The following is a 27,282-nucleotide window of genomic DNA, read 5'->3' as shown; positions in this document are numbered from 1 at the left end:
AGATGGCAGAGGTCAACAGCATCGAGTCCACGCTGCTGAAGATCCAGCTGCGCTGGATGGGTCACGTCTCCAGAATGGAGGACCATCGCCTTCCCAAGATCGTGTTATATGGCGAGCTCTCCACTGGCCACCGTGACAGAGGTGCACCAAAGAAAAGGTACAAGGACTGCCTAAAGAAATCTCTTGGTGCCTGCCACATTGACCACCGCCAGTGGGCTGATAACGCCTCAAACCGTGCATCTTGGCGCCTCACAGTTTGGCGGGCAGCAACCTCCTTTGAAGAAGACCGCAGAGCCCACCTCACTGACAAAAGGCAAAGGAGGAAAAACCCAACACCCAACCCCAACCAACCAATTTTCCCCTGCAACCGCTGCAACCGTGTCTGCCTGTCCCGCATCGGACTTGTCAGCCACAAACGAGCCTGCAGCTGACGTGGACTTTTTACCCCCTCCATAAATCTTCGTCCGCGAAGCCAAGCCAAAGAAAAGAATCAAATTTAAGGAATCATGACTGAAAGGCAGTCATAATATTTAGTAATCAAGTTCACTTAACAGCTAAATTACCTTGAACTTCTGCATCCCGAGGCACAGATGACTTATATTTGTAATCAACTGTTACACAATCCTGATGACTTTTTGGTATTCGGCATACCAGAAGTTCATCCTCTTAGCTGTATTTCCATCCTGAGGAAGACTAATCTGACTTGTGTACTATAAAATAACAGTAATTAACTCCAAGCAATTTAACTACAAAAATTTATTTTCCTCCTGCTGCATTATAGATAAATAGCTTGTCTTTCTTCTGGTCATGATTGCTCTTTCTTTCCCCCCCTCCCCGTCCCACCTTTTCTCTCATTCTCTCACCTCCCATCATTTTTCTTTTCTCTTTCCTCAGTTTTTTTTTTCCCTTCCATCTTTTATGGTCTCCTAAATTCTTACCTCTTGTGAACTTCAGAATATTTGCTGCTTATTGAATATTTTTTCTGGAAATTTCTTCGCTTTATATAATTGATACTTGCAATTGTTTGAAACTGTTTGTTTTGAATTTAGTTATATTGGGGTGAATGGCTTTTTACGAGGAGTATTTACCTGGCCCATGAATTTTGGATGGAAGACGATACCTGATGAAATTATTAAAAAACACAATCTAACAGAAATGGACCCAATAAAGTGAGTTGACTTACAAAAGATTATTATTGTTAATAAATACACATTTGCATGTATATGAACAATTTATGCTATATTTATAGCAAAAATTCAAATCTGATTTAGAAATAAAAATTTACTTGAATATTGTCTATTTTACTTGTTGAATGTCTGATATGAGTTTATTGGCCTGTTTTGTGTAGCTGAACGATAGTTCACAACGGTAAAATTATCAGTGCATTTGACCTTCAATTACAGGTACTAGTCGTTATTACTCTGTTTATCTAGGTTGTTAGATCTATTCCCAACCCACATGATCAATTTCTCACCTAATTCAATGATTTACTGCATCAGGATTACTTTGTTCCAATTACATTTTAGCCATAAATTAGGAACAATCCCATAGCCCAAGTTAGATTGAAATCATTTCCTAGAACACTGCTTTAAATGTTCTATTTGTGTATTTTCCAAAGTTAAGCTTTGATTTCTGATTCAGCATTTTCTATTGATACTTCATAACTTTTTTTCTAGATGTCCAATAATGGCAGGAGGATTATTTTCAATTGATAAGAAATACTTTTATGAACTGGGTACTTACGATACAGGCTTGGAAGTCTGGGGTGGCGAAAACATGGAGCTGTCATTTAAGGTATTTTCACAGGTTTTTTTTTAAATCAGGAGCTAGAAATACTCATAAAACTTTGGGGAGATGAAAATACTTTGCTAAAATTTCATAAGAATTATGCTTTTCTTATTTTGACAACTAGAATATTAGCTAAATATACAACAAGCTTTCAGCCTAAAATATCATAGACTGGAGAAGGATAAATATTTAAATACGGAGCAATTCTAGTATTCACAGATTCAGGAAATTTTAGCAGCCTTCAGAAGGTTTAATGGAACCAGCTCAGGAGGTTCCGAGTGATGTCATGACGTCACAATGCGATGATGTCATTTGGAACGCATGGGGTTTTAAAAAGCTGCGTGTGACTATTTGAACTTCGACTCGACTATGTCTGATCATTTTCTTGTTCTTCATTTCACACTGTGACACAGTTGCTCCATTGGTGACCCCGACAGGCCCAAGTGGATTCTGGACCCAACATGGACAATGCAGCGATTTTGCACAAGCTGCCTGTCTTTTGAACCACTCAACCTGAAGTTTGGTTTGGGCAGGCTGAGGCACAGTTCTGCATTCACAAAACAGAAGTGGACACCACTAAGTACTATCATGTGGTAAGCTCCCTCGACCAGACATGGCTGGTCGAGAAGTGGATTTCCTTTGGGACCCTGCACTTCTCAGCAAGTACGAAGCCCCCCTTCTCTGGATTTATGGCTTTCACAATGCGAGCAGGCAGCACGGCTCCTATATAGATGGCCTGGGGGTCCGCGCCCTGTCAGAGATAATGAATGACATGTTGACGCTGGCAGATGGCCATAGGCCTTGTTTGCTCTTAGAGCAGTTGTTTTTAGAGCATATGCTAGAAGATAGCTGCCTCACGTTGGCTAACGAGGACTTTCATAATCCTCAAACAGTAGCAGCACATGAAGACATTCTATGGCACATGAAACAGCAAGTCGCAAGGCCCACTGAAATTAGTGCTGCGTCACACCCTAAGACCAAGGCTCCACGAGTACCGGCGACGAGGGCGCACATTCTCCCAGGCAAGCATGACCTCGTGATAATGGTTACGGTTGCTGGCCACCTTAACAGCCTACTCTACGTCTGGGATGAACTCTCCCAGTGCAAATTTCTAGTCGAGCAGGGTGCGAAGGTTAGTATCTTTCCTCCTTAAGGGTCCGACGCTCACGGCGGTGAATAACAGTTCAATTCATATGTACGGCACATGGACTATACCCCTGAAATTTGGCAACATTAAGTTTGCATGGAAGTTCATTTTTGCTGCTATGTCCCAGCCGTCGTTGGCTGCCGACTTTCTCAGAGCCCACTCACCGATGGAGGACTTAAAAGGGCGCCGATTGGTGAACATAACATTCCAGACTTTCTGCTTTGGAAAACCCAAACGACCTGCCGTGCACTTAGACGCCATGGAGAGTTTCTGGACATTGTCACTCCCCAGTTCTCCACTGTCACACCCAAACATGGCCTCACAAACCACATCCTCACCCAAGGACCTCCTCTACATGCCCGAGACTGATGCCTCCCGCCTGAAAATTTGCGGCTTGGAAAACAAGAGTTCCACAAAATGGAGGAACTTGGAATTATTCACAGATTTGATAGTCCGTGGGCTTCCTCGCAACATATGGAGCCCAAAGTCATAGGAGGCTAGAGACCTTGCAGGGATTACAAGCATCTCAATGACGCTACTATTGCAGACTGCTAACCTGTGTCCCATATAGAGGACTTTACAGCTAATCTTCATGGGACTGGGATATTTTCTAAATTTGACCTGGTTCCGTGGGTACCCAGAGGATGTGCTCAAGATTGCCATCGTAACACTGTTCAGCCTCTGAATTTTTGAGAATGCCTTTAGGGCTCAAAAATGCTGCTCAAACAATCCAGCCTTTTCGTATACTTGGACAACAAATTCGTCTGTGTTAACTCTGCCGCCGCCTACAGGAGTTCGGGCTATCTGTGAACCCTGGCAAGTGCAAATTTGGGCAGTCCTCTTGGGACATCAGATCAGCGGTCGGGGTGTTGTTCCATTGCCCAGCAAAGGTGGAAGCCATCCTCAATTTTGTGAGGCCCAATACAATCAAAGGACTCCAGGAATTTGTGGGCTGGTCAATTTCTATCGTCGCTAACTACACTCTGCAGCACATATGGAACCTCTCTTCGACCTCATGTCCAGCGATGCCAAAGAACTCAAGTGGACAAAGGAGTTGACAGTAGCATTCCAGCAGACCAAAGATGCCCTAGCAAAGGCAAAATTGCTGGTCCATCCACATATGGATGCACCAACTGCCTTGATGATAGGCGTGTCTGATGTGGCAGTAGGCGGGCTCTTGAAACAGTATACCAATGGACAACGGAAGCCTCTAGCATTTTTTAGTAGGTACCTCTGCCCTTCGGAAACAAAATAAAGTGCATTCAATAGCGAACTGTTGACGCAGTATCTAGTGGTCAGGCACCTCCACTATTTTTCATAAGGCAGGGACTTCATGGTTTTTACTGACCCCAAACCACTAATGTTTGCCTTCATGAAGTTATCAGATTCTTGGTCAGCCTGCCAGCAATGCCACCTATCTTACATATGCAAATTTTCAACCAGGATTAAACACATCTCCAGTAAGAGTAACGTGATGGTTGATACCTTGTCCCGCTCCTCCGGTCAAATAATTCATGTCCTCTCTCCAAGTGTAGACTACATGGCGTTCGCCAAACTCAACATCAGGACGGAAACTCCCGGCTTATAGAACTGCTGTCATGAGCCTGCAACTCAAGGATATAGCCTTTGGTCTGCAAAGTACCTCTCTCCTGTGTGATGTTTCTACAGGTCAACCTCACCCTATCGTTCCTGCTGCATGGAGACATTGCATTTTCAATGCCATTCACGGACTGTCCCACCCCTCAATTCGAGCAATGAACTGCCTGATAGCCGACAATTTTGTATGGCATGGACTCAAAAAGTAGGCCACGTACTGGGCAAAGACATGCACAGACCGCTAATCTGCAAAAGTGCAAAGGCACGTGAAGGCGCTGCTTTAGCCTTTCCAGCTACTCAACCATGTGCATGTTGACATTGTCGGCCCGCTTCCGGTATCACAAGGATTTAGGTACTTGTTAATGGTCATCAACAGATTCACTAGGTGGCCAGACGTGGTTCCTATGACAGACTCATCAACTGATTCATGCGCCAGAGCTTTTATTTCAGCCTGGGTATCTCAGTTTGTCCTACCCACACAGTCACCTCCAACAGAGGCCCACAGTTTACCTCCACAATCTGTGTCATTTTGTCATGACTGCTGGGAATGCAGCTCCACCAAACGACAGCCTACAACCCGTAGTTGAATAGCCTGGTGGAGCGGTTCCATAGGCACATGAAGGCTGCACTGATGACCCATCTCCAGGGACCTGATCGGGCAGATGAACTTCCCTGGATCCTCCTGGGAATAAGAACAGCACCCAAGGAGGATCTCAACTCCTCATCAGCCGAGTTGGTTTATGGAGCCCCGCTCGTTGTACCTGGAGAGTTCATGCCCACAGCCCGTGGACAGGAGGTACCACCAACTGAAATCTTAGGCAGACTGCTGGAGCGTCTTGGAAAATTGACCTCAGTTCCCACGTCAGGGCATGAAACAATGACACCCTTCATCCCAAAGGAACTCTAGGACTGTGAGTTTATGCTTGTGCATAGAGGTGGACATGGACCACCCTTACAGACCCCATGTGAGGGCCCCTTCAGAATGCTACAAAACAAATGTACAACTTGTGTACTAGACATTGGGGACATCCAGAGACATTTACACTTGACTGACTAAAGGACGCTCATCTCGATCTTGACTGGCCTTTGCCACAACCCCTGATGTGATGGCGCAGACGACCACCTGAGACCAGTGGTCAGTATTGGCACCAGAGGTTTAGCCCCTTACCACCGGTTCTGGGTGGGGTGGAGAGGGTGTTCACCAGAGACCTAATCGAACCGGCTCGGAAGATTCCGAGTGACATATGACGTCACAGTGCAATGACATCATTTGGAACATGTGGGGTTTTCAAAAGCTCCAGATGACTTTGAGTAAACTACTTTTACTGAACTTCGCCTCGACTACGTCTGATCATTTTCTTGTTCATTTCGCACTACGACACAGTTGCTACAAAACTATGGTATGGTCAATCCATGTCGTTTCTCTTTTGTAGCAATTTCTCAGCATATGAGCTCAAGGACAAGCTAGCAATAATGATAATCATTGCACCAAAACAATCTAACATTAGTAAATCATCAACTATATTAGATTATTTGCAATAATATCTTTATTGTATTAAAAAAAGCTATAAGACCTGGAAATGAAAGACTCCTGGGAAAATTGCAGCTTGTTAAAATTCAATAAGTATGGATTGAAAATTGGAAGATTATGCTTTAAATATTTAATAAAGTTTTTCAAAAAATGTTTCTGCTATGTAAAATCAAGATAATAAATCCTGTAGTTCATGGTTGAGTAAAATGTTTGCATTGTTGTAGTGAAGAAATTTGGGACGATGAAAATTCTGTGATACAATTTTTTGTTTAAATTTTTGAGAAGGAATCAACTCCAATAATATCTCTGAACATTCATTTCCACCAATATCCAAGTATCTTTGTTTCTGGGCCGACATTCAATATATCGTAAGTCTCCTGCTTTTCTGCAGATACAAATAAGAAACTACCACTGCTTTGCCATCACTTAAATTGCTTCAACAATTTGGATTATTTTTCACACAACTATCAATAAAAAAAAACTTATGATTTCTATGCCCCATTGTATCCCTTGTAGAGCTTCCAGTGGATAAGGGTGAATAGAATTATTCATGGCATAGAACATGGAGATAAGCGATGGAAACTGGACAGGATGTGGGAAAACTAGAAATTGGATTTGGGGAAAAATTATTCCTGTTGTTTATTTGTAAATCTTTAATTAAAACCATTTTGCACACTTTTGGTAGTGTTTGTGCCATTTCTGTCAGAAAACCTGGCCGTCAGAAAATGAGACATGTCTCATTTTATTCAGGCCATTTAAAGACATGCATAGCATTTCTTTCTGGTTTACTGTAAGAAAGTGGATCAGTATATTACTATCTACAAACGTTGCTTTTCATTCACAATAAAACCAGAAGCAAATCATTCAGAAAGTCTGGAACAATTTGTGATTGAATGTGCCCCTGCTAAGAAATTGATTTTTACCATCACTTAGTCTCCATTTCATTTCCCTTAGCTGTCCTGCTGAAGGTCACATTTAATCCCAATTCTCATTATGGCACCAGGCCAATCACATCATGAGACCTGATCAGAGTGTAGGAGGAACCCCTTGCACATCATTTTACTGTTTAACATTTTCATCCCTCAATTTATTCCCGACCTCTCAGTTCTATCCTTTTCCCTTCACATTTTCACTTATGGCCTTCAACAGAAGGCCTTCAATATCAGCCTTATTAATTGTGCCTCTTGGCACAGCTTTATTGCCTGCATCCTCTTTTTTTAAGGACACTACCAAAAATTACATGTTCTTTAAACCTGATGTGGGTATTTAAAATCAAAGGTCCCGTTTACTACCTTATGTGGTCAGAAGAATTGTTCATTGTTCTAATTTTGCTCTTTTTGGAACATTCACCAGGAATGGTGCCAGAGTCATTTGGAGTAGTGATCTTGCTCTAACACTCTTCAACAATGTTAACTCAAAGGAAAATTCTGACACTGCATTAAATGCTTTCTAATTACTCCTGAAGTTTTTTTTAATGTTCATAATCTGTTTTAACTTAAAACTCATTCAGATTTGGAATATATATTTGTTGAAATAAATCTACTTGTCCATTGTTTTTTTTTTCATGTTTCTGGTGTAGGTTTGGATGTGTGGAGGAGAAATTGAGATTATCCCTTGTTCAAGAGTGGGTCATATTTTTCGTGATGGTAATCCGTATACATTTCCAAAGGATAGAATCAAGACAGTAGAGCGGAACTTGGCTCGTGTGGCAGAGGTTTGGCTGGATGAATATGTTGATGTTTTCTATGGTCACGGTTACCACCATCTTCTCAACACAAATAATATAGAATTTAAAATTGGAGACTTAAGCAAGCAAAAAGAACTCCGGAAAAAACTTCAATGCAAGAGCTTCAAATGGTACTTAGAAAACATATATCCTGATATACAAATATCTTTAGTGAGGTCTGATGGATTGGTAAGTTCTTATGAAAAAATGTTCCTTATAAATTTAAGAAATCTAAGAAAACACGAAAGCTAATATAATTTGTAGGATTCAAATTCATGCTCAACTTCCTTGGAATTCAGTGTTTTTATGTCTGCCTTGTAACTAAAACGGTTCTTATCTAGACTTTTAATGAAATTTTATAGGAATGTAACCTAAGCATCCTCCAATGGTGACATAATTAAATTGGAGCAGGAGATGCACACCAGATGATAGAATTATCTTAAAAGAACATCTCATTCTTAACAATCTATGTGCAACCTTTGCGATAAATGCCTTTCTCCTCCAAGTCCCCCCCCCCCCCCCCCCCCCCCACTTCTGAATGGAATTGAACTGGTTTTATTGTTCATCAAAAACTCTGCTGCCCATGAGTGAATGACATCATCCCATTTCCTCATCAACTTGTATTTCCTGGCCTGGTTCAGAACTATCTCAGTTTTAAAATTCCTCTATTACGTTGTCCCTATCTATAACCCTTCAAGATGTCCACATTCCTCTAATTTTTGCTTGTTAAACAACTGAAATATGTGGAAAGAGATGGGTTACATTTCCTTCATCAGGAAAGGAGAGGAATTAGGGGATATGGGGAGAAGACAGGTAGGTGGAGTTAGGTCATAAATTAGATCAGCCATGATCTTATTGAATGGCGGAGCAGGCTCGATGCTGGCTTCCAGTTGCAGAGGAAGTGAGAAATCGGTGAGTAGAGACCAAATGACTTAATCTGGCAGTTAAGTAGCAGATTATGTAACTCTGTGTAATATGTTGACTATGCAAAGAGGAAAATAGAATAGCTGTTCAGGTATGGACAAAAAGGAAGAGCAGGTTACCCAAATTGGAGCATTCAATATTGAGATCTGAAGGCTGCAATGAGCCCAGAAGAAGATAATATGATGCTTCTCAAATATTTATTAGGTCTTTTATGTTGTAACAGTGCAGGAAATGCTGACAAAACTATTAGATAGAAAACAAAATGTGTAGCAAAATGACTAAAAATATTTTCAGTGGTTCTGTATTTGATTGTTGTGTAATTAATTTGAATCTTGATATAAAATTTACAGTACTATAGATTAATACCACATGCATGCATCATGGATTTCTTCTGAAGTAGGAAAACACTTTTTTGATTGGCACCTTGTTTCTTATTTTAAATTATATATTCAAATTTCTTCACGCAGAGGGTGGTGGGGGTATGGAATGAACTTCCAGCAGTGGTGGTAGAAGCGAGATCGATGTTAATATTCGAGGAAAGGTTGGATAGGTATATGAATGGAGAGGGGTGGAGGGTTATGAGCCAAATGTGGGTCAGTGGGACTAGGTGGGAAAAGATGTTCGGCACGGACTAGTAGGGCCAAACTGGCCTGTTTCTGTGCAGTAAATGGTTATATGGTTTATTAGAAATTATACCTCTAAAATTCTGCACCAGATGTAATTTGACAAAGGTTTTTATACTTTTTGTCTGGAACTATCATGTCATCCAATTCTTTCAAGTAAGATATCTTTGCATAATTTAGGGTAGTTACATAATCGGGGAATTTTTGGTTTGTCTCATCACCAAAGAGGTCTTTAGTTTTCACTTTGTGACAAAAGTTTCTGAAGATTAACTGTGCAACCTCATGTTGATAATTACATTAGTGCATTTCTCATTTGCAGTCACTGCAGTACTTTTAAAATATAGATAGGTGAAAATTAATATTTTAATGTTTTACCGTATATTAACAGCACTTTAACAATATGGTTCCTTCTCTGTATGTGATTAACATTTGTGATCATTTTTTAGCTGTTTAACGTGGGTACAAGGAAATGTCTTGCTTCTGAGAATGGCACGTTTTCATTTGAAATATGTGACATTAATAAAAAGGTAAGACATTCACTAAGTGACATGAAACTTTGCATCATCCTGTTTTTAGAAAGTATCTTTTTATTCCCACTTTCTTTACACCTGCCCCTATTTTGGAGCAAGTCTTGAAGTAAATGACCAATGCTTTTGCATTCATAGAAGGAGCTCACTAATGTATTTAAATTGTGGTGCCATAACTTCTGTTGCACAGAATCCCAATAGAATTTTGTATGAATAAATGGTGATCAAACTATGCAAGCCATAATTCCAATGACATCAGGCCCATCCCAACAGCATAGTGTAACATAGTCAAACTACCATTTGGAAACTATTGAAACTACATGGATTCTGCAGGCTTCTTGGAGCAATTTTTTAGATTGAGGTAGTTTATATTCTCCATGGATTGCACTGCACCATGTCTGCTGTTGACACCCCCTCCTCTCCAAATTCATCTTATTCTGGTTTAACTCATTTTTAGACCTCTAGATTTCCCACCCTTACCAGCTGGGAGCTTGAAATAGACACCAGAAAAGCATAGGTTGCCTGTCAAGTTTAAAACTCAACCAGCAGTTTGATTGTCTCTCTGGCTCTGGCCAAGAGCCTTATTAATTCTGCATGCTACTTTTTCTGAATTTGTTCTATATTTCGGAATGATTCTAATTAATCATTCATGAATTAATGCAATTTCTGAGGACTGATGTCTGCAACTTCCAACAAAGATTTTCTATATATTTCTAGCAATATGAGCTACAGAATTTCAATTTGATTTTGTGGTGCAGCCATTGAAGCAAATTCTTTGGCTTGGCTTCGCGGACGAAGATTTATGGAGGGGGTAAAAGTCCACGTCAGCTGAAGGCTCGATTGTGGCTGACAAGTCCGATGCAGGACAGGCAGACACGGTTGCAGCGGAAAATTGGTTGGTTGGGGTTGGGTGTTGGGTTTTACCTCCTTTGTCTTTTGTCAGTGAGGTGGGCTCTGCGGTCTTCTTCAAAGGAGGTTGCTGCCCGCCGAACTGTGAGGCGCCAAGATGCACGGTTTGAGGCGATATCAGCCCACTGGCGGTGATCAATGTGGCAGGCACCAAGAGATTTCTTTAGGCAGTCCTTGTACCTCTTCTTTGGTGCACCTCTGTCACGTTGGCCAGTGGAGAGCTCGCCATATAACACGATCTTGGGAAGGCGATGGTCCTCCATTCTGGAGACGTGACCCACCCAGCGCAGCTGGATCTTCAGCAGCGTGGACTCTTTGTATATACCACTGAAGCAAATTAATCTCTTTGTATATACTTGATTATGATCATTGATTCTTTACTTGATGTAAATATGCTCAATATGTAGCATTGTTAGATATGAATCAAGTAAAATATCAATGCAATTAGTGCCAACTTGCATGTTTATGCTGCTATAATTTAAATTTGAACACAAGTTGAAGGAAAAGTAAAAGGCAAATGAGTTTTCAAAAAATTATGTTTTTAATTAAATAGATATTGTAGCCACACTAATGCAGCAAGCAAAAGAACAACACAGAGTTGAATCTGAATTGAACCAACTGACTTTAATAGAACTTTCACATGCGCTTAAGTCTTCTTAAGTCTCCTTTGGGAGCTGTGTGGATGCCAAGAAGCACTCATGGGAACTCATCCACCCAATCTGAGTCTTGGAGGCTCACCATCAGGGCCAACTACGTGCCTGTGGAAACGCTCTACCAGGCCTTTGGACTGCCGTGGGGTGGTGCAGCTGGGTCCCAAGTAACTGTGCCAGTGCCAACCATAGGCTGAACAGGGGTCGCATGATCTGAGTCACTGAGGGTAGGAATCAGTGGTAAAAGTTGATCATGCCCACGAAATCCTGTAGGTTCTTGACTGTACTGGGTCTGGCAAACTGGCGTATGGCCTCGAATTTCACCAGCAAGGGAACCGCTCCATGCTGGTCTATGTGGTGCCCAAGAAAATCAATGGCCAACAACCAAACTGACACTTCACAGGATTGATGGCCAGGCCATCTTCACTCAGGAAGTGGCAGAGTTGGTGCTGGTGCGTCAAATGCTCTTGGTGTGAGCAGCAGGCAATCAGGATATCATCTAAGTAGATGAAGAAATAAGCCACACCCCACTGAGTTCATGAGCCTCTGGAACATCTGTGCTGCATTCCTGAGTCTGAAAGGTATCCACAAGAATTTGAATAGTCCAAATGGGGTGATGAGGGCTGTTTTGGGGACCTCACTGGGGTGGACGGGAATCTGGTGATAGCCGTGGACCAGGTTGACCTTGGAGAAGATGTGTGGCCCATGCAAATTGGCCATAAAGTCCTGAATGTGGGGCACTAGGTAGTGGTTAGCAATGGTGACATCATTGAGCCTTCTGTAGTCACCGCATAACCTCCATTGTTCAGCCCACTTGGGCCCCATGTGCAGCAGAGAGGCCCATGGGCTGTCTGAGCACCAAACGATCCCCATCTCCTCCATTTTCTTGAGCACCTCCTTGGCAAGGTGGAGTTTGACAAGTGGGAGGCTGCATGGCCGGGCATGTGGCGGTAGTTCTTGAGTGGGAATATGGTGTTGTACACCATGCTTAGGGTTGTCTGTGGAGAACTGCGGCATAATAATGGTTGGAATTCCACTAGTACTCTGGCCAATTCGTTGCCTGACAAAGTCACAGAGTCCAGGTATGGGGCCGGTAAGTTGGCTTTGCTGAGCGAGAAGGTCTTGGCATTCACAAGGTGCTGACCCTTGAGGTCCACTAGGAGGCAGTGCACCTGGAGGCAATCTGCACCCAATAAAGACTGAGACTGCTGCCAGTGTAAATGACCAGGTGAAACAGCTGGAACCAAACTGTTGTGGGATGGAACCATATGTGCTCTGTTGGCAGTAGTAAGCTCTGGTCCTGACTTCCTGGCACGGGTATCATGGCTCAAAGGGGGAAAAATGCTAACCTCCACCCATGTCTACGAGAAACCTTCACTCAGAGTGTCGGACCCATAAGTAAAGGAGGCTATCACGGTGGCCAGCCACCGTAGCCATTAGCGACAGCTGGCCCTGACGTTTCCCAGAAATGAACCCCAATTTTGGTGGTTAAAAACACCAATGGTCTGAACTGTCCCACTTCCTGATGTGGGCATCACCGTCTCCATTGGTGGCATGGGGAAGCCCTAGGCCTTGGGGCGAGATGCAGCAACTTGGTTGATGGAGGCCCTGCCATGTTGCTTGGTGTGCCACAGGATATCTGCATGGGCCTCAACTTTGCGTGGGTCACTGAAATTGTAGTCAGTGATGAGGAGGTGGATATCTTGTGGCATCTGCTTGAGAAAGACTTGTTTGAACAGTAAACATGGCTTATGGCTGTCAACTGGTTCCAGCATCTCGTTATTTAAGGCCAATGGTGCACAGTGACTTATACTGTCCATATGAGACAACTGCCCTGTGTGCCCACAGCAGGAGAGACCAAATGTACAGATTAGGAGTGCCTTGATTGTTTCATACCTGTCCACAGCCAGTGGCTGGTGTAAGAAGTCAATATTTGGCCTGCTATTTCCTGGTCGAGTGAACCAACCACATGGTAGTACTCTGTGGCATCCAAGATGATTTGCCTGACCTAGAATTGGGCTTTGGTCTCTTCAAACCAGACCTGCACAGTGAAACTGCATTCTGCTGCTTGGGTCGGTCATCACTGGGTCCAAATGCCGATTAGACTGTCGGGGTCATCAATATAGTCACACTAGGCACGCAGTGAGCAAAAGAACCACGCAGAGTCAAAAGTGAGTTGAAGCAACTGACTTTAATAGAACTCTCACGTGCGCTTAAATCCCCTTGAATCCATTAACGCTTACGACTCCCGGGACCTTTATGATGTCAGGCTGTGGGCTTTCCCTGCACCCAGAGCTTTCACAGTCAGATCTGTTGCGGACTTGCCAGTTGTGTGGGCGAGTCGCCACAATATTAATATTTCTTTTTTTAAAAATTTATTTATTCGTTCAAAATACAGATAATAAGTAACATATAAAACAATAAACAAAACATGAACGTTATTTTATATATATATATATATATATAAAAAAAGAAAGAAAAAAAAAAGAAAGCCGCCCCCCCTTTCAGCCAACTCTCCTAAGGAGAAAGAAAAGAGAGAAAAAAATAAAGAAAAGTAAAGCATACAAATTAAAATCTAGTCAATATAAATCAAAATGTAAATATTCTGAATATAACAACTACCTATTAATAAAAAAACTATAGTTATCCGCGAAACCCATGTATTTTTTCCATTATTAAACAATATTTCATCTCATTATACCATTTATACCATCTATTAATATCAATCATATTCATATCTTTCCACGTACTAGCAATACATTTTTTCGCTACAGATAGCACCAAATACACAAAAGCAAATTAAAGTTTATCTAATCCCAAACCGCATGAAAAAAAATTCCAACATCGTTACCACATCTAGAACACAAATCATATCTGACCAATGATCCTCGGAAAAAATAAAACCAATATCAACTTCCCATTTACCTTTAGATTTATCCCAACCCTTTTTATCCATACCATCCTGCAATATTTGATACATAACTAAAATATAACCCTTCTCTGGTACCTTCATAAGAAAATTCTCAAATTTAATCATTTCAAATAAAATCATATCTCTACCGAACACATGTTTTACCAAAGATCGAACTTAATAAAAATACGCTTACGGTTAATCGGATTGTTTAAACCCTGGACATTAAAAGAAACTAACTTCAAATTTGACATATCCACTAATATTACTAAAAGCTAATAATATCAATATATAAAGACTCAGATCAATGTAAATAGGCCCTCCATTAGGAGAAAAAGAAACCACAAATTAAAGTCTAAATAAAATGAAAATAAAAAAGAGATAAAAAGGAAAAAGAAACCCCCCCCCCAAAAAAAACTACCAAAAGGTAGTAATCCCTAAACAAAAACTGGGTGTGGATCACCCACCAGTGGCTGATGACTAGTAGAACATAGAGCAAATCTCTCCCTCCCCAGCCAAACAAAGAATAACAACAAAATATCATAATGACATAAAAGGAAAGTAAAAATAAAAAAGTTCTTCTATTCATCCAAGGGATTCCAGTCTCAGCGACCCCATTTCAAGAGAGCGGACTCTTTCCATTCCCATTTCTGCCGTTTCTTCCATTTCCAGAACAACCAGACTTTTCTTTAGGAGACAATGGTGGGCTACGTCTTTGTCCTCTTACATCTGGCAACGAGTCAGAAAAACTCATTGCTTCACGCTCATTCTCAAAAAAACCGAGATTGAAAGTCTCCACAAAACACCTTCAACACTGCCGGATAACGAAAAGTAGACTTATAACCATTACGCCACAAAACTTCTTTAACTGAATTAAATCAACGCCGACGCTGAATAACCTCTTGACTCAAATCACGATAGAAAAAACTCTACTATTCTGAATCATTAATGGAGCTTGTCGCTGTCTCGCGTTTTGCACTGCTAAACGAAGTATCATTTCTCTGTCCAAGTAATTCAAACATCGAATTATCATGGGCTTCGGTGGTCTTCTTCTTAAGGCTCTATGAGCTCTTTCCAATACGAGACCTCCAGAGAAAAATTCCTGCCCCAGTATTTGTGGAATCCATTTGGTAAAAAAACAAAGAGGATCTTGCTCTTCCGTACCTTCTGGCAAACCAACAATCTTCACATTATTCCTTCTACTTTGATTCTCCAAATAATCCACTTTCCTCTCTAACTCCCTCTCACGTTCTCGCAATTCTTTAACGGATTCTTCCACCTCCAACACTTTTTCTGTATTAGAAGCCACTTGCTGTTGACATTTCAAAAAAGCAGCCTGAAATTGTTTAAAATCCTCACAAACTGCTTCCAAACGTATCTTAACTGTATCCATTCCCAAACTGAGCCTTTGAGACATTTCATTCAACATAGGCTGAATGATAAGGCTTAGCTGTTTACATTGTAATTCAGAAAAGCTCAGCCCTGCTTTCTCTAACGTAGTGGCAGAACCAGGTAACCGCAGCTCCTGCTGCATCTCAACAACAGGCAGTTTAACAGTTTTACTGCAAGTCTGGACTCCCAGCGACGGCACCCCGACTTCCTCAGGGAGTCGACGCTGGTCTCCCCCCGCAACCCGTTGTTGTTGGAAAAACTCACAAAAAGGACCAAAATATTCAGATTTAAGTATATCCTGGGGTATTTCAGACAATGGAATCATCTTCTTGCGTGCCCCCTCCATTAAAGTTAAAGTTGGCAGGCTGCCAGGATTGGGATGCACATCAGGGGCACACGCACCTTCCTCCTGAGAACGGGTAATTCCAGTGATGTCCTTCTCCTGGTGAGTAGTAGTCATTTTTTCAGCTCCCACAGGCAATCTCCATGATTTAGACTTGAAAGAAACTAAACCTGAAGTCGTAGGAGGCCGTTTAGGCTCTAAATCTTCAACACTCCGAAAGTGTAGTTTCTTCTGTACTTGAAGTTTAATCTTTTTACCATTAATAGTCATAACAATTCCTTGATACTTTAAACTATGTTTAAAAAAATTTAAACCTGAAAACAAAGAATTAAAAACGGGTTCTTAAAAGTCAGGCCAGAGAGGTCGAGATTACACGTCTAGACTCTACGCCATCTTGCCACTCCCCCAATATTAATATTTCTGAATTTACTTTTAAGCTTTCTTCTGGATCTATGTAAAGATGTAAAGTAACATTACCCAAGTTATTTTGATAAAATAGGTTGAAGATTTTTTTGATAAAAATCAGAAAAACTGAAGATAGTAGAGATTTGAAATAAAAACAGAAAATCCTGAAAGTATTCAGCCAGTTAGGCAATATCTCTGCAAAGAGAAATCGATTTAACCAGGATTTTAGATATAAGGCTGTTGTTTCAAAAAATGGAACCAAGTCATGAGTGCAGTTTGTTTATTTCCTATATTTCTATGATGTAATTTATTAGTTTAGTCTATAATGACCTGCTGCATTTATTTTTGTGTTTTTGAGACCATAAGCTGTCTCATCAAAGGCAATAATATAGTTAAAACATTTTGGAGACTATACACATAATTTGAAGTTGAGAAAGATCATGATAAGTCCGTCTGAAAGATTAAGGTAAATTAAATTGATGGTGATGTGGTAGATTGAATATAAAATTTTGTGACAATAGAAGACAAAGGGTCATGGTGAGAGGATTTTACTCTGACCAGACAGACTATTGGTGTTCTGCATGGATCAATTCTGGGGCCTCTGTTGTTTGTCACCTATAAATGAAAGATATGGACAGAACTGTAGATGGGATGATTATATTCCTTCACACAACAAAAGAATTGGCAGAATTATGGACATGATGGAAAGTTGTAAGCAGAATGTAGATGAATTGGAAGTGAGGACAAATAAATGGCAGATGAAGCATCATCTTAAAAAAACAGATGGTTAGGTGTGGCACTTTGGTAGGTCAAATGTGAGAGGAAAGCATATAGTAAATAGCAAGATCCTTTAAGTACATGTCCATAGTTCTCTGAAAATGGCAACTCACGAAGATAGAATGGTAAGGAAGGCATGTGGCATATTTCCCTTCATTGGTCAGGACAATAAGCATAAGATGTTAGTAAGTCATCCTGTATAAACTATGCTTGGGCCATGCTTGGAATATTTGCATGCATTTCTAACCACTGCATTACAGGAAGGATGTGGAAGGTTTGGAAAGGGTGCAGACGAGGTTCAGCAGAATGTTGTCTGGAGGATAGTATTAGCTAATATTGGGAGAGTTTGGACTAATTTGGATTGTTTTCTCTGGAGAATTGGAGGCTGACGATAGAATTATGTAAAATTATGAGAGGCATAAATTTTTCAGGGGTGAATGTCAAATACAAGAGGGCAAAAACTCGAGGTGGAAGGGGGAGATTTAAAGCTTTGCAAAAGGCTTGAAGGACCTCTTGTGAAAAAGAGTTTTAAATATCTATTTTCTTGACAGAGTCGGCATTTTAGCCATTCATGGTTAAGGTTAATTCAACACATGGACTTGTGCGTTGCTTTATTGGACATGAAACAGGAAATCGGGATGAAACCTTGTGATAAAAAGAGCAATAATTTGAGGTGGCTCCATCAGTCATTTACAGCTGAATCAACACTAGTAAGTACTTACAATACTGTGAAGTTGTTTTCCATTAGGTAAATTGAAATCTGAATCACTTACACTCTATTTGATTAAAGTGAATTAACTTATTGTAATAAATGATAATGTAAGTAGAATCTTGCCATCCTTTCATATTATGTCCTTCAGTAACTTAATCAAAGCTGAAATGAAAGTACACAGACGTAGATTATAGATAAAAAAAATTGTAAATACTGCAGTGCAGTTTTCATGATTGCATTAAGTATTTCATCTGCATTAAATATTTTTAATATCAATTTTTAAAAATATTTAAGTTTTGAGAAACTACAGAATATCGGACTCAATTAAAATAATAACAATACTGCATTGAATATAAAATCATCGAAAAAATTTTATATGGTCTGAAAAAAAATAAAAAGGAAAGGGGAGTCCCTCTTCCCCAGCGCCCCTCCCCAGATTCGAAAGAAAAGCGGAAAGACAGCAGGAAATAGAGGGAGATAAAAGGAAAGAAAATAGAAAAGAAAAAAACCAACAGGAATGAGGTTCGACACCTTAGTCCCATCATTTGAAAAGTATTACATTTCTAATAAGGAGTACACTAATTGACATTGACAAATATCAAAATAAATTATACAATCTGGGCATTTAAGTAATCAAAATAAGGTTGCCAAATTTTGCTGTCTATCCCTAAGACTGTAAGTAATCTTCTCAAGGGGAATGGAACTTTGCACTTCCATGTTTTAACAATCAATGTGAAGTAGGGAATCGGATTTCCATGTTGCTGCTATACATTTCCTGGCTATTGACAACGCAATTTTAATAATTTAGATTTACTTCTGGGCAAGTTAGCTTTTATAACTGCCAATTTCCCCAGGAGAAACAATTCTGGGTCTGGAGGGAAGTTCACCCCCACAATTTTATTTTCAAATATCAGTTTGCTGTATCAGCATCTGTTTAATTTTTAGCTCAGTACGAACAGAGCAGCTACTCAGTGGGAAAATGGTTTTCATGAGACATGGACTACAAAAGTTACAAGCAGCTCTGAAACGGGTGACTCCAACTTAATTGGTCCACCTTGTAGTCTGAAAGAAGTCTTGACATGTTTACAATTAGCTTTATCCCTTTTTCCTTTAATTTTAATCCCATTTTTACCTGCACTGTAAGATAAAACATTAGGAAAGATAGAGCTGATCTGGAAAAAATTGTGGAAAACAAAGCAATGCATGCATATAATCTCAAAAACTTCGTGTTATTAAAAAAAAAGTACAGAATAAGTCCTGCGTTAGTCATACATGCCAAGTAAAACATTTTTTTTTTATTTTATAGACGGACCATATCATTTGGGAGATTTCTCAATTTCCTTTGTGTTTAGAAGGTAATCTGTTTGGAAAAGTCTTGATGCTAAACTCTTGTGATCCAGCTAATCCCCGGCAGAAATGGAAATTTACCAACTATTACAAGGATTGATGGAAGTAACTTTTTAATGCAGCCTGTGGTGATCCAAGCATTTTAAGGGGCTGACTGAAACATTATTTGTTTGAGATGGTGCCAACACCAATCACATGGAACAAAAAACATGCAAGTCCACTGTCAATAACCTGAAAACAAGTTTTAAAGATAAATGTTTCCAAGTGGGCACTAGAAAGAACTAGAATACAGGGCAAAAAGCAATACTTGGCTTCACGCATGAACAATAATATTTTTCTGCTCTTACAGAAAAATTAAACCTTACTTTGTTTCATCTAATGTGATGCAATTTCTTTCCTATTTTAAGAAAACTGTGGAAATTAATTTATTATCAAAATAGAAAACACAAATCACTTGTGAAATTATGTAATTTGGACATTTTTCAAATGATATTGAATGTTTTTAAAATTATACTTTAATATCTATTAGGGCAGCACGGTTGGCGACACGGTTAATGCAATACCTTTACAGCGCCAGTGATTGGGACTGGATCGGGGTTCGAATTCGCGTTGTTGTAAGAAGTTTGTACATTCTCCCCATGTCTGCGTGGGTTTTTTCTGGGGGCTTCACTAACCACTTGGTTAGTGAATAAATTGGGCGGCACGGATTCATGGGCCGAAATGGCCTGTTACTGTGCTGTTTGTCTAAATCTTTTTTTTTTAATGTTGAAAATGTAAATGGCTTTTAAATATTCAACTAAGTGACAAGATGGGGTGATCTGCGAAAATAACTTTTAGATTTTTATGTTTTTGTTTTGTTTGTTTAGTTGAACTATGAAAAAGACATTCCGTTTGAGTTTACTGTAAAATGTTGGTTTCTCAGTCTTCAAAAAACTTTTTTTAAACATAAGAGTCCAAGTATTTTGAACAATATACTTTGAGGAATTTTCATTAGAAAAGTTTGGAAATCAACTGCAGGCCTGCATGCTCTATGCAACTTATAATTTAAACTAGTAATCAAATTAATGAGTACAGGAACAGTTTGTCACAAACAAAAGGATTGATAACAGTGAAGGAAATGGAATATCAAAATTTTGTAAATTATGGCATTGATTTTTGGGATGAGAAGATATTGCTCAGACTAGGCTACACTTTAGAAGAAATATTAAGGGTTATTTCACTTAATCCACAGTAAATTGTTATATAAGTACCGGTATTTACTTTTGATATTCACAAATGACATATAATGGATAGTTTAAAATTGAATTAAGCAAAAAAAAACTACAAAAGAACTTCAGGCTTCCAGCACGATTTGTGGTTATGTGCTTTGGATGCCAGAGGAGGTCACCCTTCAATTACAAATACTATCCAGCCACATTGCCTACAGAGTAATGTCCAATGTTTAGATATTTTGGCAGTGCTGTGAAATAAAAGACTTTTATTTAATTTAGTTGCTTTAAATTGTAAATTCCTCGACTGATCAAATGACTCACATGATTATTCTACAAGAGAACAGATTCATTTATCTTGGCAAGAAAAAAGGACAAAATTAAATGGGAGTTAATGATTCAGCTTTCATACTAAACAAACTCCTCATTTGGGAGGATTTGAGACAAAAAGAGTTTGTTTCATAAATAAATAGTTTGATATGTAACAGTAAATGTCTCAGTGGTGATTCCTTGCTTAAAATTTTAGTCAGGACATACTTTTTTCTACTTCAAGCCCCAAGTTGAAAATAGTTTTGAGTCCCACTTTATTTTTGACTGCTATTGTGTTTCATGTATTCTTGTCATTCAATCTGGAAAAAAACTGATTCAAATTGTCAGGATCATTGATCATTGGTGTTTTTTTAGACAATAATGGTTTTACAAAATCATTAATTTTTGTCATCTTAAATTGTTTTCATTCAAGTGATGTGCAAAGAGCATGCTTCAAGCTTTTGTCATTACTCTGGAGGCAGCATCATAACGAAGGGCATTTGTCTTGGATAGTTGAAATTTACCATTGGGAAAGGCATTGAACAGTCAAGAATCTACCCTCACTGAGAGTAAAATTGGGAACTGCCACCTAGGGAATTACGAGCTCAAACTTCTGACCCAACGTACATATTGGCGGTGAATAAACCTTCTTAAATTGAAAATTATGACTTAAATTCACTGTACAAGTATCCTTGCTTTTCAAAAGTTTGCTTTAGGCCTCTTCGCTTCTATGAAAGTCCTACATTAGTACCTTTTCTTGCGAGCTGAACTAAATCAGAAGAAGATTTTGGCTTTTACAAAAAAAAAGGCAAAAGTGAAAATAGTGTTCAGTGGGTTGTCAGGGAAGAGCGGGGCAATGGGGTTAGTGTGGGGACTGAGAGCGGGCTGTTGGGAGAGTGCGGGGCAACGGGATTAACGTGGGGATTGAGAGCAGCCTGTGGGTCTGGAAATGCTCGAAAACTTTTCCCATATAAATTAATTGTAACTGCTTCTTCACTTTATGCCATTTCAGCTTACGAAAGGTTTCATAGGAATGTTGTATTTTCTGATAGCGGGGGTGTAAATTAAATTATTAATGGATTCTGTTCAGGATTGAAATAAAATTAAGCTATCAATTGTTTGCACATAATGCACAATGTGTAGTGTGCATAAAATGATGTGATGAGAGCCATGTTTTACTAGAAATTGGGCATTCCAAATTCAGAAACCTTACCTAAGTAGACTCAAGTTTACTTTTAAAATTACATTATCCCCAGTGGTATGACATACTCAGAAATTTGAATATTGGTCATCTTCCCACCTCTTTCTGCACACATGTATAAACTACACTGCCAATATATTACCTATCCAAGGACAAGCAATATTCAGAGAGTAAAGAGTCCACCTGCAATGGTAACTGGTATTTTTTTCCAACAACTAAAAATATAAATAAGATGGAGTAGAACTGGTTAATAACTTCATTGGTGGTAGATTGTTAAGTGCAAAATGGTAGTTACCATTTAGCCAAGTACCAATTATAACTGAACAACAAAATTAATTCTTTTTTTAAAAAAAACACAAAATGTATCCCGGACTCCTGCTCTGAACTTGCCTAGTTCAGATTGCCGAAGATAAATGTCTTGTATGGAAATGCCTGCATTCCTCTCAGCAGAGTCCTGTGCAGCAACAAGGCCTTTCAAGGCACGACTCCAACCCAAAGAAGAGCCGAACGAACCCTTACTGCCAAAATATCAAGCAAGACTTTGGCATGCATTTAAGTTGAGTCAGCCAGCTTAGCCTGGTGATGAAGGTATCAAAGACAGTAAATGTTTCTTGATGTTTAAAAATATTCAAAGCATTATGAGCCTTCCAAAGCAATCAATTTATTAAACCTGTGAGGGAGAAATTAAAATTAAGAAACTAAGAACATTTACAAACAAATTAAGGATTTACAAACTAAAACTGCAAAACAAAATTTGAAATTATCTGATACATAAGTCCCCAACAGAATAGAGGCGGTGTTCTTGTGACAGACCGAATCTGGTGTGAATTGTTCATCCAGATTCTTCAGCATGCAAAGTGAAAGATTAGCACAGCTTTACACAGAACATAGTCAAACATTTCTAAATGAAGAATGATAAGCAAGTACAATCACAAGCCACTAGATTGACTCCGAATCGAGAAATACTGGAATGAAATGTTAATTTCTTCACAAAAGACGGGTCAATGTAATTTTTTTTTTGCTCTAATCGAGCTTGTTGGTCACATCCATGTAAAGTCAGAATCCAAGGAACCATCTTCAAAACTCTACAACTTGCCTGTGGTAGAAATGATTTAAATGAGTGCATGATGGAATTCTTGACCATTCAGAAGCAAGTTGAATTTAAACGCGGGGTCAAGAGATCAAAGTAAACAGGGCATGATGTCTCTGGGAACCAGAAGAGAGGGTGTCTGGAGTACATCCTGGATCCTGATAACACAGATTAGAAAAAAATTGTTAAACTGTGCTAAAAGACTCTGGTACCATTCTGGTACATATTGAAAGATTTATTGGAAACTGAATGAGGAAAAGTAAGAAAGAATCACATTTTATCGGTTTTCCTGTATAAATAATGAATTTGGTAGCTGCTGCAATTTAGAGTTCTGATGCCAGTGAAACCTGCTGCAGACTCTCCACAATATCTAGTTAATAAACTCAGAGCGAATCTAAAGTCTCCAACTTTGAGTTAATTTCTGTGACATTGCCTTCCAAATCACTCACACACCATTCTGACTTGGAAGCATACTGCCTATTCCTTCACCATTGGATCTCATCCTGGACCTTCTTTCCAAAGAACAGTCATACCTTCTTCAGAAGGATTACACCTGTTCATTGCCATATTTTCAAGAACATTTAGTATCAAGCAACTCATCGCCACATTCTCAAGGACATTTAGTCTATTATTACCAGATAAGCAGTCTTTGATACATTATATTAGAGCTATGTAGACTATATGCATCAACACAGCTACTGTATTAAGTAAAACATTAAGTGGTAGGGCCTTGAAATGTCACCAATTTGAATATAATTCAAAAAACTCAGTATGGGTTGAACTTTTAAAAGAAAAAATGATTGTACAAATGGTTTTAAACTTAAATTTTTATTTAATTTTGAAAGCAAAATATGTTCCTTTCTCATTTTAAAACTTTAACCCATGATTAAATATTAGTAAACAGCTTTATGAGCTCATAAGCACCAAACCTTCAGAGAACTAAAGGTGCCTGACCAACAAGTGCCATTGAGATAGCAGCACAAGTCCCTACAGCTGATCCACGTAACACTGAAGCATTTTCCTGCAATAAACTCATTGCACTAAGGCCATTTGATAGAACAAAGTTTTGACAGAAAAGAAAAACATTTTCAATAACAATATGTGTGTTTAACAAGTTTGTTTAATACTAACACATGTTGAAATTCTTAGCACTACAATATCAATGGATCTTCATTTTATAATTCAATGAAAGCAGGATGTTACCAAAAATTAAAGGTCAACAAAATTGTTCAAGATTTTTGGTGCATTGATTTATTATTTAAGGGGAGCAAAATCTAAAACAAACATCAAAGCAAAATACCAACTCGTAATTACACATAATAATAATTACTAAATTACTAATTGCAATAGTCTTGTTCACAAAAAAGTACAAGATTATAAAGACAAATCAAAATATAAAAACTTTAATAAACAACATGAGTGATTACCACAATATCCATTTGACCTAATTAATGGTGGTCACATGAAATGACTAAGGTTTAATTCAGATTATCCACTAGCATAAAGCACAGTTGTTCACGAACTTTCAGAAACATACTGATTCTTAATGTGCCATTCACTACTTCATAAATCATTTGTTTAGTCCATAGGATTAATTTAGCATTTTTCCTTTAAAAGGCAGTTTTGTTGTCCAGCCTCTAATGAAAGTAGTTGTGATACACAAAAATGTAATTATAAACTACAAAGTTAAAAATAGACAACACAAGAGACATTTTTCATTGGATTACTGCTGTAAATAATGTTATTCATTGATAGTTTTCATTCAATAAGCAATTTATTTCTTGCAATTAAGTTATTATAAGTTGCAATATATAGAATAAAAAGTGAAATAAATGGCCTAGAAATTGAATTGTACAATCCAGTTTTTTTCTGCTTTACACTATTCAATTTCTTTTAAAAAATTCATTCATAAGGATTTAGTGTACTTTCTACAAATCCACAATTTTTCCAAATGAAATAGTTGCGTCAGGATCCCTTCTGTCATTTAAGAGAAGGTTGGATGTGTACATGGAGGTGAGGGGGTTGGAGGGTTATTGGCGGAGAGCAGGAGGTTTGAACTAGTGGAGTTGTTCTAGTGAACCGGAGCAGACTCGAAAGGCCGACATGGCCTGTTTCTGCTCCGTAAATGGTTATATGGTTATCTTTTAAATGAATCTTCAGCCCAAATGCTGCATCACTGATTCTAGATCAAAAACATAAGACCAATAGATGGCAAAGGCCTCTCATGTTAAAGCAGAACTGCACCACACTTATAAGGTTTGTGCTTTATTTTGGCAGATCCCAACCCGAGAACTTAACTAGTCTCCCATCATATTTTCAAATCTTTCCCTGAGTCCCCCCCATAGCTACCTCCTTCAGAAGCCCCACCATTATCCAATTCCAGAATTTATCCAATTTCATGTGCAAATGTAAGGCTTAATCTGCATGGTGGACATAGCCATTAACGTAATGTCTTTACAGCATCAGCGATTGGGACCAGGGTTTGAATCCCATGCTGTCTGTAAGGTGTTTGTATGTTCCCCCATGTCTTTGTGGGTTTTTCCTGGGGGCTCTGGTTTCCTTCCACCATTCAAAACATAGCGGGAGTGTAGGTTAATTGGCCGGCATAGCCTCGTGGGCCTAAATGGCCTGTTACCATACTGTATGTCCAAATTTAAAATTCCTCTGGCTTCATTCCACACAATGGTGGGCCCTCAAGCAAAATGTTTATTGTCCAACCAAATACCACTCCATGCTCTAACAGCCAATCTTCAATTTCTAGGCCAATTAATTCAATTAAATGTAATGATGAGACATTAAATATCATTTCAAATTTGTTGTTACATTTAATTTGTTTGTAACATTGACTCAAATTCATCAATACGTTGTTTAGTAATTCCTTTTTTAATCTTGCGATAAGAGACAGTATTGTACCTGGAATAGCTGTGCTTGGTTATTTCAGATCTCTTTGAAGATCTTAATTGTTCCTCAGCACATTCGGTATTAGTTGGTGACTCTGGTTGACAACTTAGAAGGGGACTCGTTGAAGGTGGCTCCAAGTCATTTCTCTGTTGGAATTCTTCTAAGTAAATTTCTTCATCGGCCTCCATATCATCATCATTTTTATTAGTTCTGTTATTTCTTACATTTCTGTCTGCTTCTCCTTCCTTCTCAAAGGCTGCTTCAGGTGGTAACAGGATCCCCTGCTCTGCTGAAGGAATTAATATTTATAATGCTTGAGTATGTGTAGAGAGTTTATTGTCATTCACACAAGTACAATGTACAGATGCACCAAAATTCTTATATGCTTCAGCCACATAGGAATGCAAAATATACCAACAATAAATATGCATACCACAATATGGCAAAAGACAGAAAAAGGGACAAATGTAAAAGGATAGATAAATTAATATAAAATATTAATGTTTTGATAGATGTTTTTGTGTGTATAATTTTGATTCTCATATTTCGTTGTGCTAACTTGTTAATCATGAGACAGACAAAATTATGATATTTTTATAAATCAGTTGCTCTAATCTCAAATGTATGCTAAAGACAGATTATAGAAATTTTCTTTGGACATGAACATAAAACATGTAGTATACTCTGTTATACATCCTATTCATTATTTAGCTCTGTTGAAATTTGTGGAACCAAATTATTGGTGGAAATTATTATTGGCTGCCAATGTGTTGTTCCACTCTTCTCCAACCTCATGATACATTAATTCCCAAGAAAAAGTTCTATTCCAGTGTACCTTTATAGAGAAATAGCTATTCCTTCAGTTGTTTTTTCGACCTTTGAGAAGAACTGCGTGATCTTACACGTTATTTTCAGCATTTATTTCTAAGCCAGAGTTCTGAAAAATTCTGACATTTGGAACCTCTATGCTTCATGGATTCTGGTTGCTTGAGCCAAGATGCTCGTACTTTTAATAGGTAATCCACTAGCTATACGGGTATACCCTGTTTTACTCACTTTACGCAAATTCGCTTTTACAAAGAAACCTGTGTTTGCTATCTGAAAGAAATTTGAATAGGTTTTGGCTTTTACGAAAATAGCCTTCAATAGTAGTGAGTGGGTCTTCGCTTTACGCCATTTCGGATTACAAAACATTTCATAGGAACATTCTACTTTCATGAAGAGAGGTATACCTGTAATATCTTTGCATTTTATTTATCCAGTAA

At 38.8% G+C, this 27,282-nt stretch overlaps 2 protein-coding genes across 11 annotated transcripts in view; one reads left to right on the top strand and one right to left on the bottom strand.

Annotated features, from left to right (window-relative positions):
- LOC138762118 (polypeptide N-acetylgalactosaminyltransferase 5) overlaps nucleotides 1-20,797 on the top strand; it is a 72,043-nt gene extending 51,246 nt beyond the window's left edge. For 3 of the 4 annotated variants that reach the window (XM_069935496.1, XM_069935498.1, XM_069935499.1), the window contains exons 5-10: nucleotides 1,050-1,169; nucleotides 1,677-1,794; nucleotides 7,642-7,977; nucleotides 9,782-9,862; nucleotides 17,801-17,959; nucleotides 19,268-20,797. In XM_069935496.1, coding sequence (XP_069791597.1) covers nucleotides 1,050-1,169; nucleotides 1,677-1,794; nucleotides 7,642-7,977; nucleotides 9,782-9,862; nucleotides 17,801-17,959; nucleotides 19,268-19,408 — 955 coding nt within the window. In that variant the 3' untranslated portion in view covers nucleotides 19,409-20,797. Of the gene's footprint in view, nucleotides 1-1,049; nucleotides 1,170-1,676; nucleotides 1,795-2,201; nucleotides 2,405-7,641; nucleotides 7,978-9,781; nucleotides 9,863-17,800; nucleotides 17,960-19,267 lie in introns of those variants that run through there. The other variant, XM_069935497.1, reaches the window with a different exon arrangement.
- The window catches only part of LOC138762119 (ermin-like), a 47,242-nt gene that overhangs the window by 12,391 nt on the left and 7,569 nt on the right, over nucleotides 1-27,282 (bottom strand). For 3 of the 7 annotated variants that reach the window (XM_069935500.1, XM_069935502.1, XM_069935501.1), the window contains exon 3: nucleotides 23,929-26,306. In XM_069935500.1, the coding sequence (XP_069791601.1) occupies nucleotides 25,942-26,306 (365 nt within the window). In that variant the 3' untranslated portion in view covers nucleotides 23,929-25,941. Of the gene's footprint in view, nucleotides 1-22,739; nucleotides 23,275-23,928; nucleotides 26,307-27,282 lie in introns of those variants that run through there. The other 4 variants (XM_069935506.1, XM_069935507.1, XM_069935504.1 and 1 more) reach the window with 3 other exon arrangements.

This window comes from Narcine bancroftii, chromosome 4 (assembly GCF_036971445.1).
Source record: "Narcine bancroftii isolate sNarBan1 chromosome 4, sNarBan1.hap1, whole genome shotgun sequence".
Taxonomy (NCBI): Eukaryota; Metazoa; Chordata; class Chondrichthyes; order Torpediniformes; family Narcinidae; genus Narcine; species Narcine bancroftii.
The sequence above is the reverse complement of the archived record's forward strand: the minus strand, read 5'-3'. Positions and strand labels throughout refer to the sequence as shown.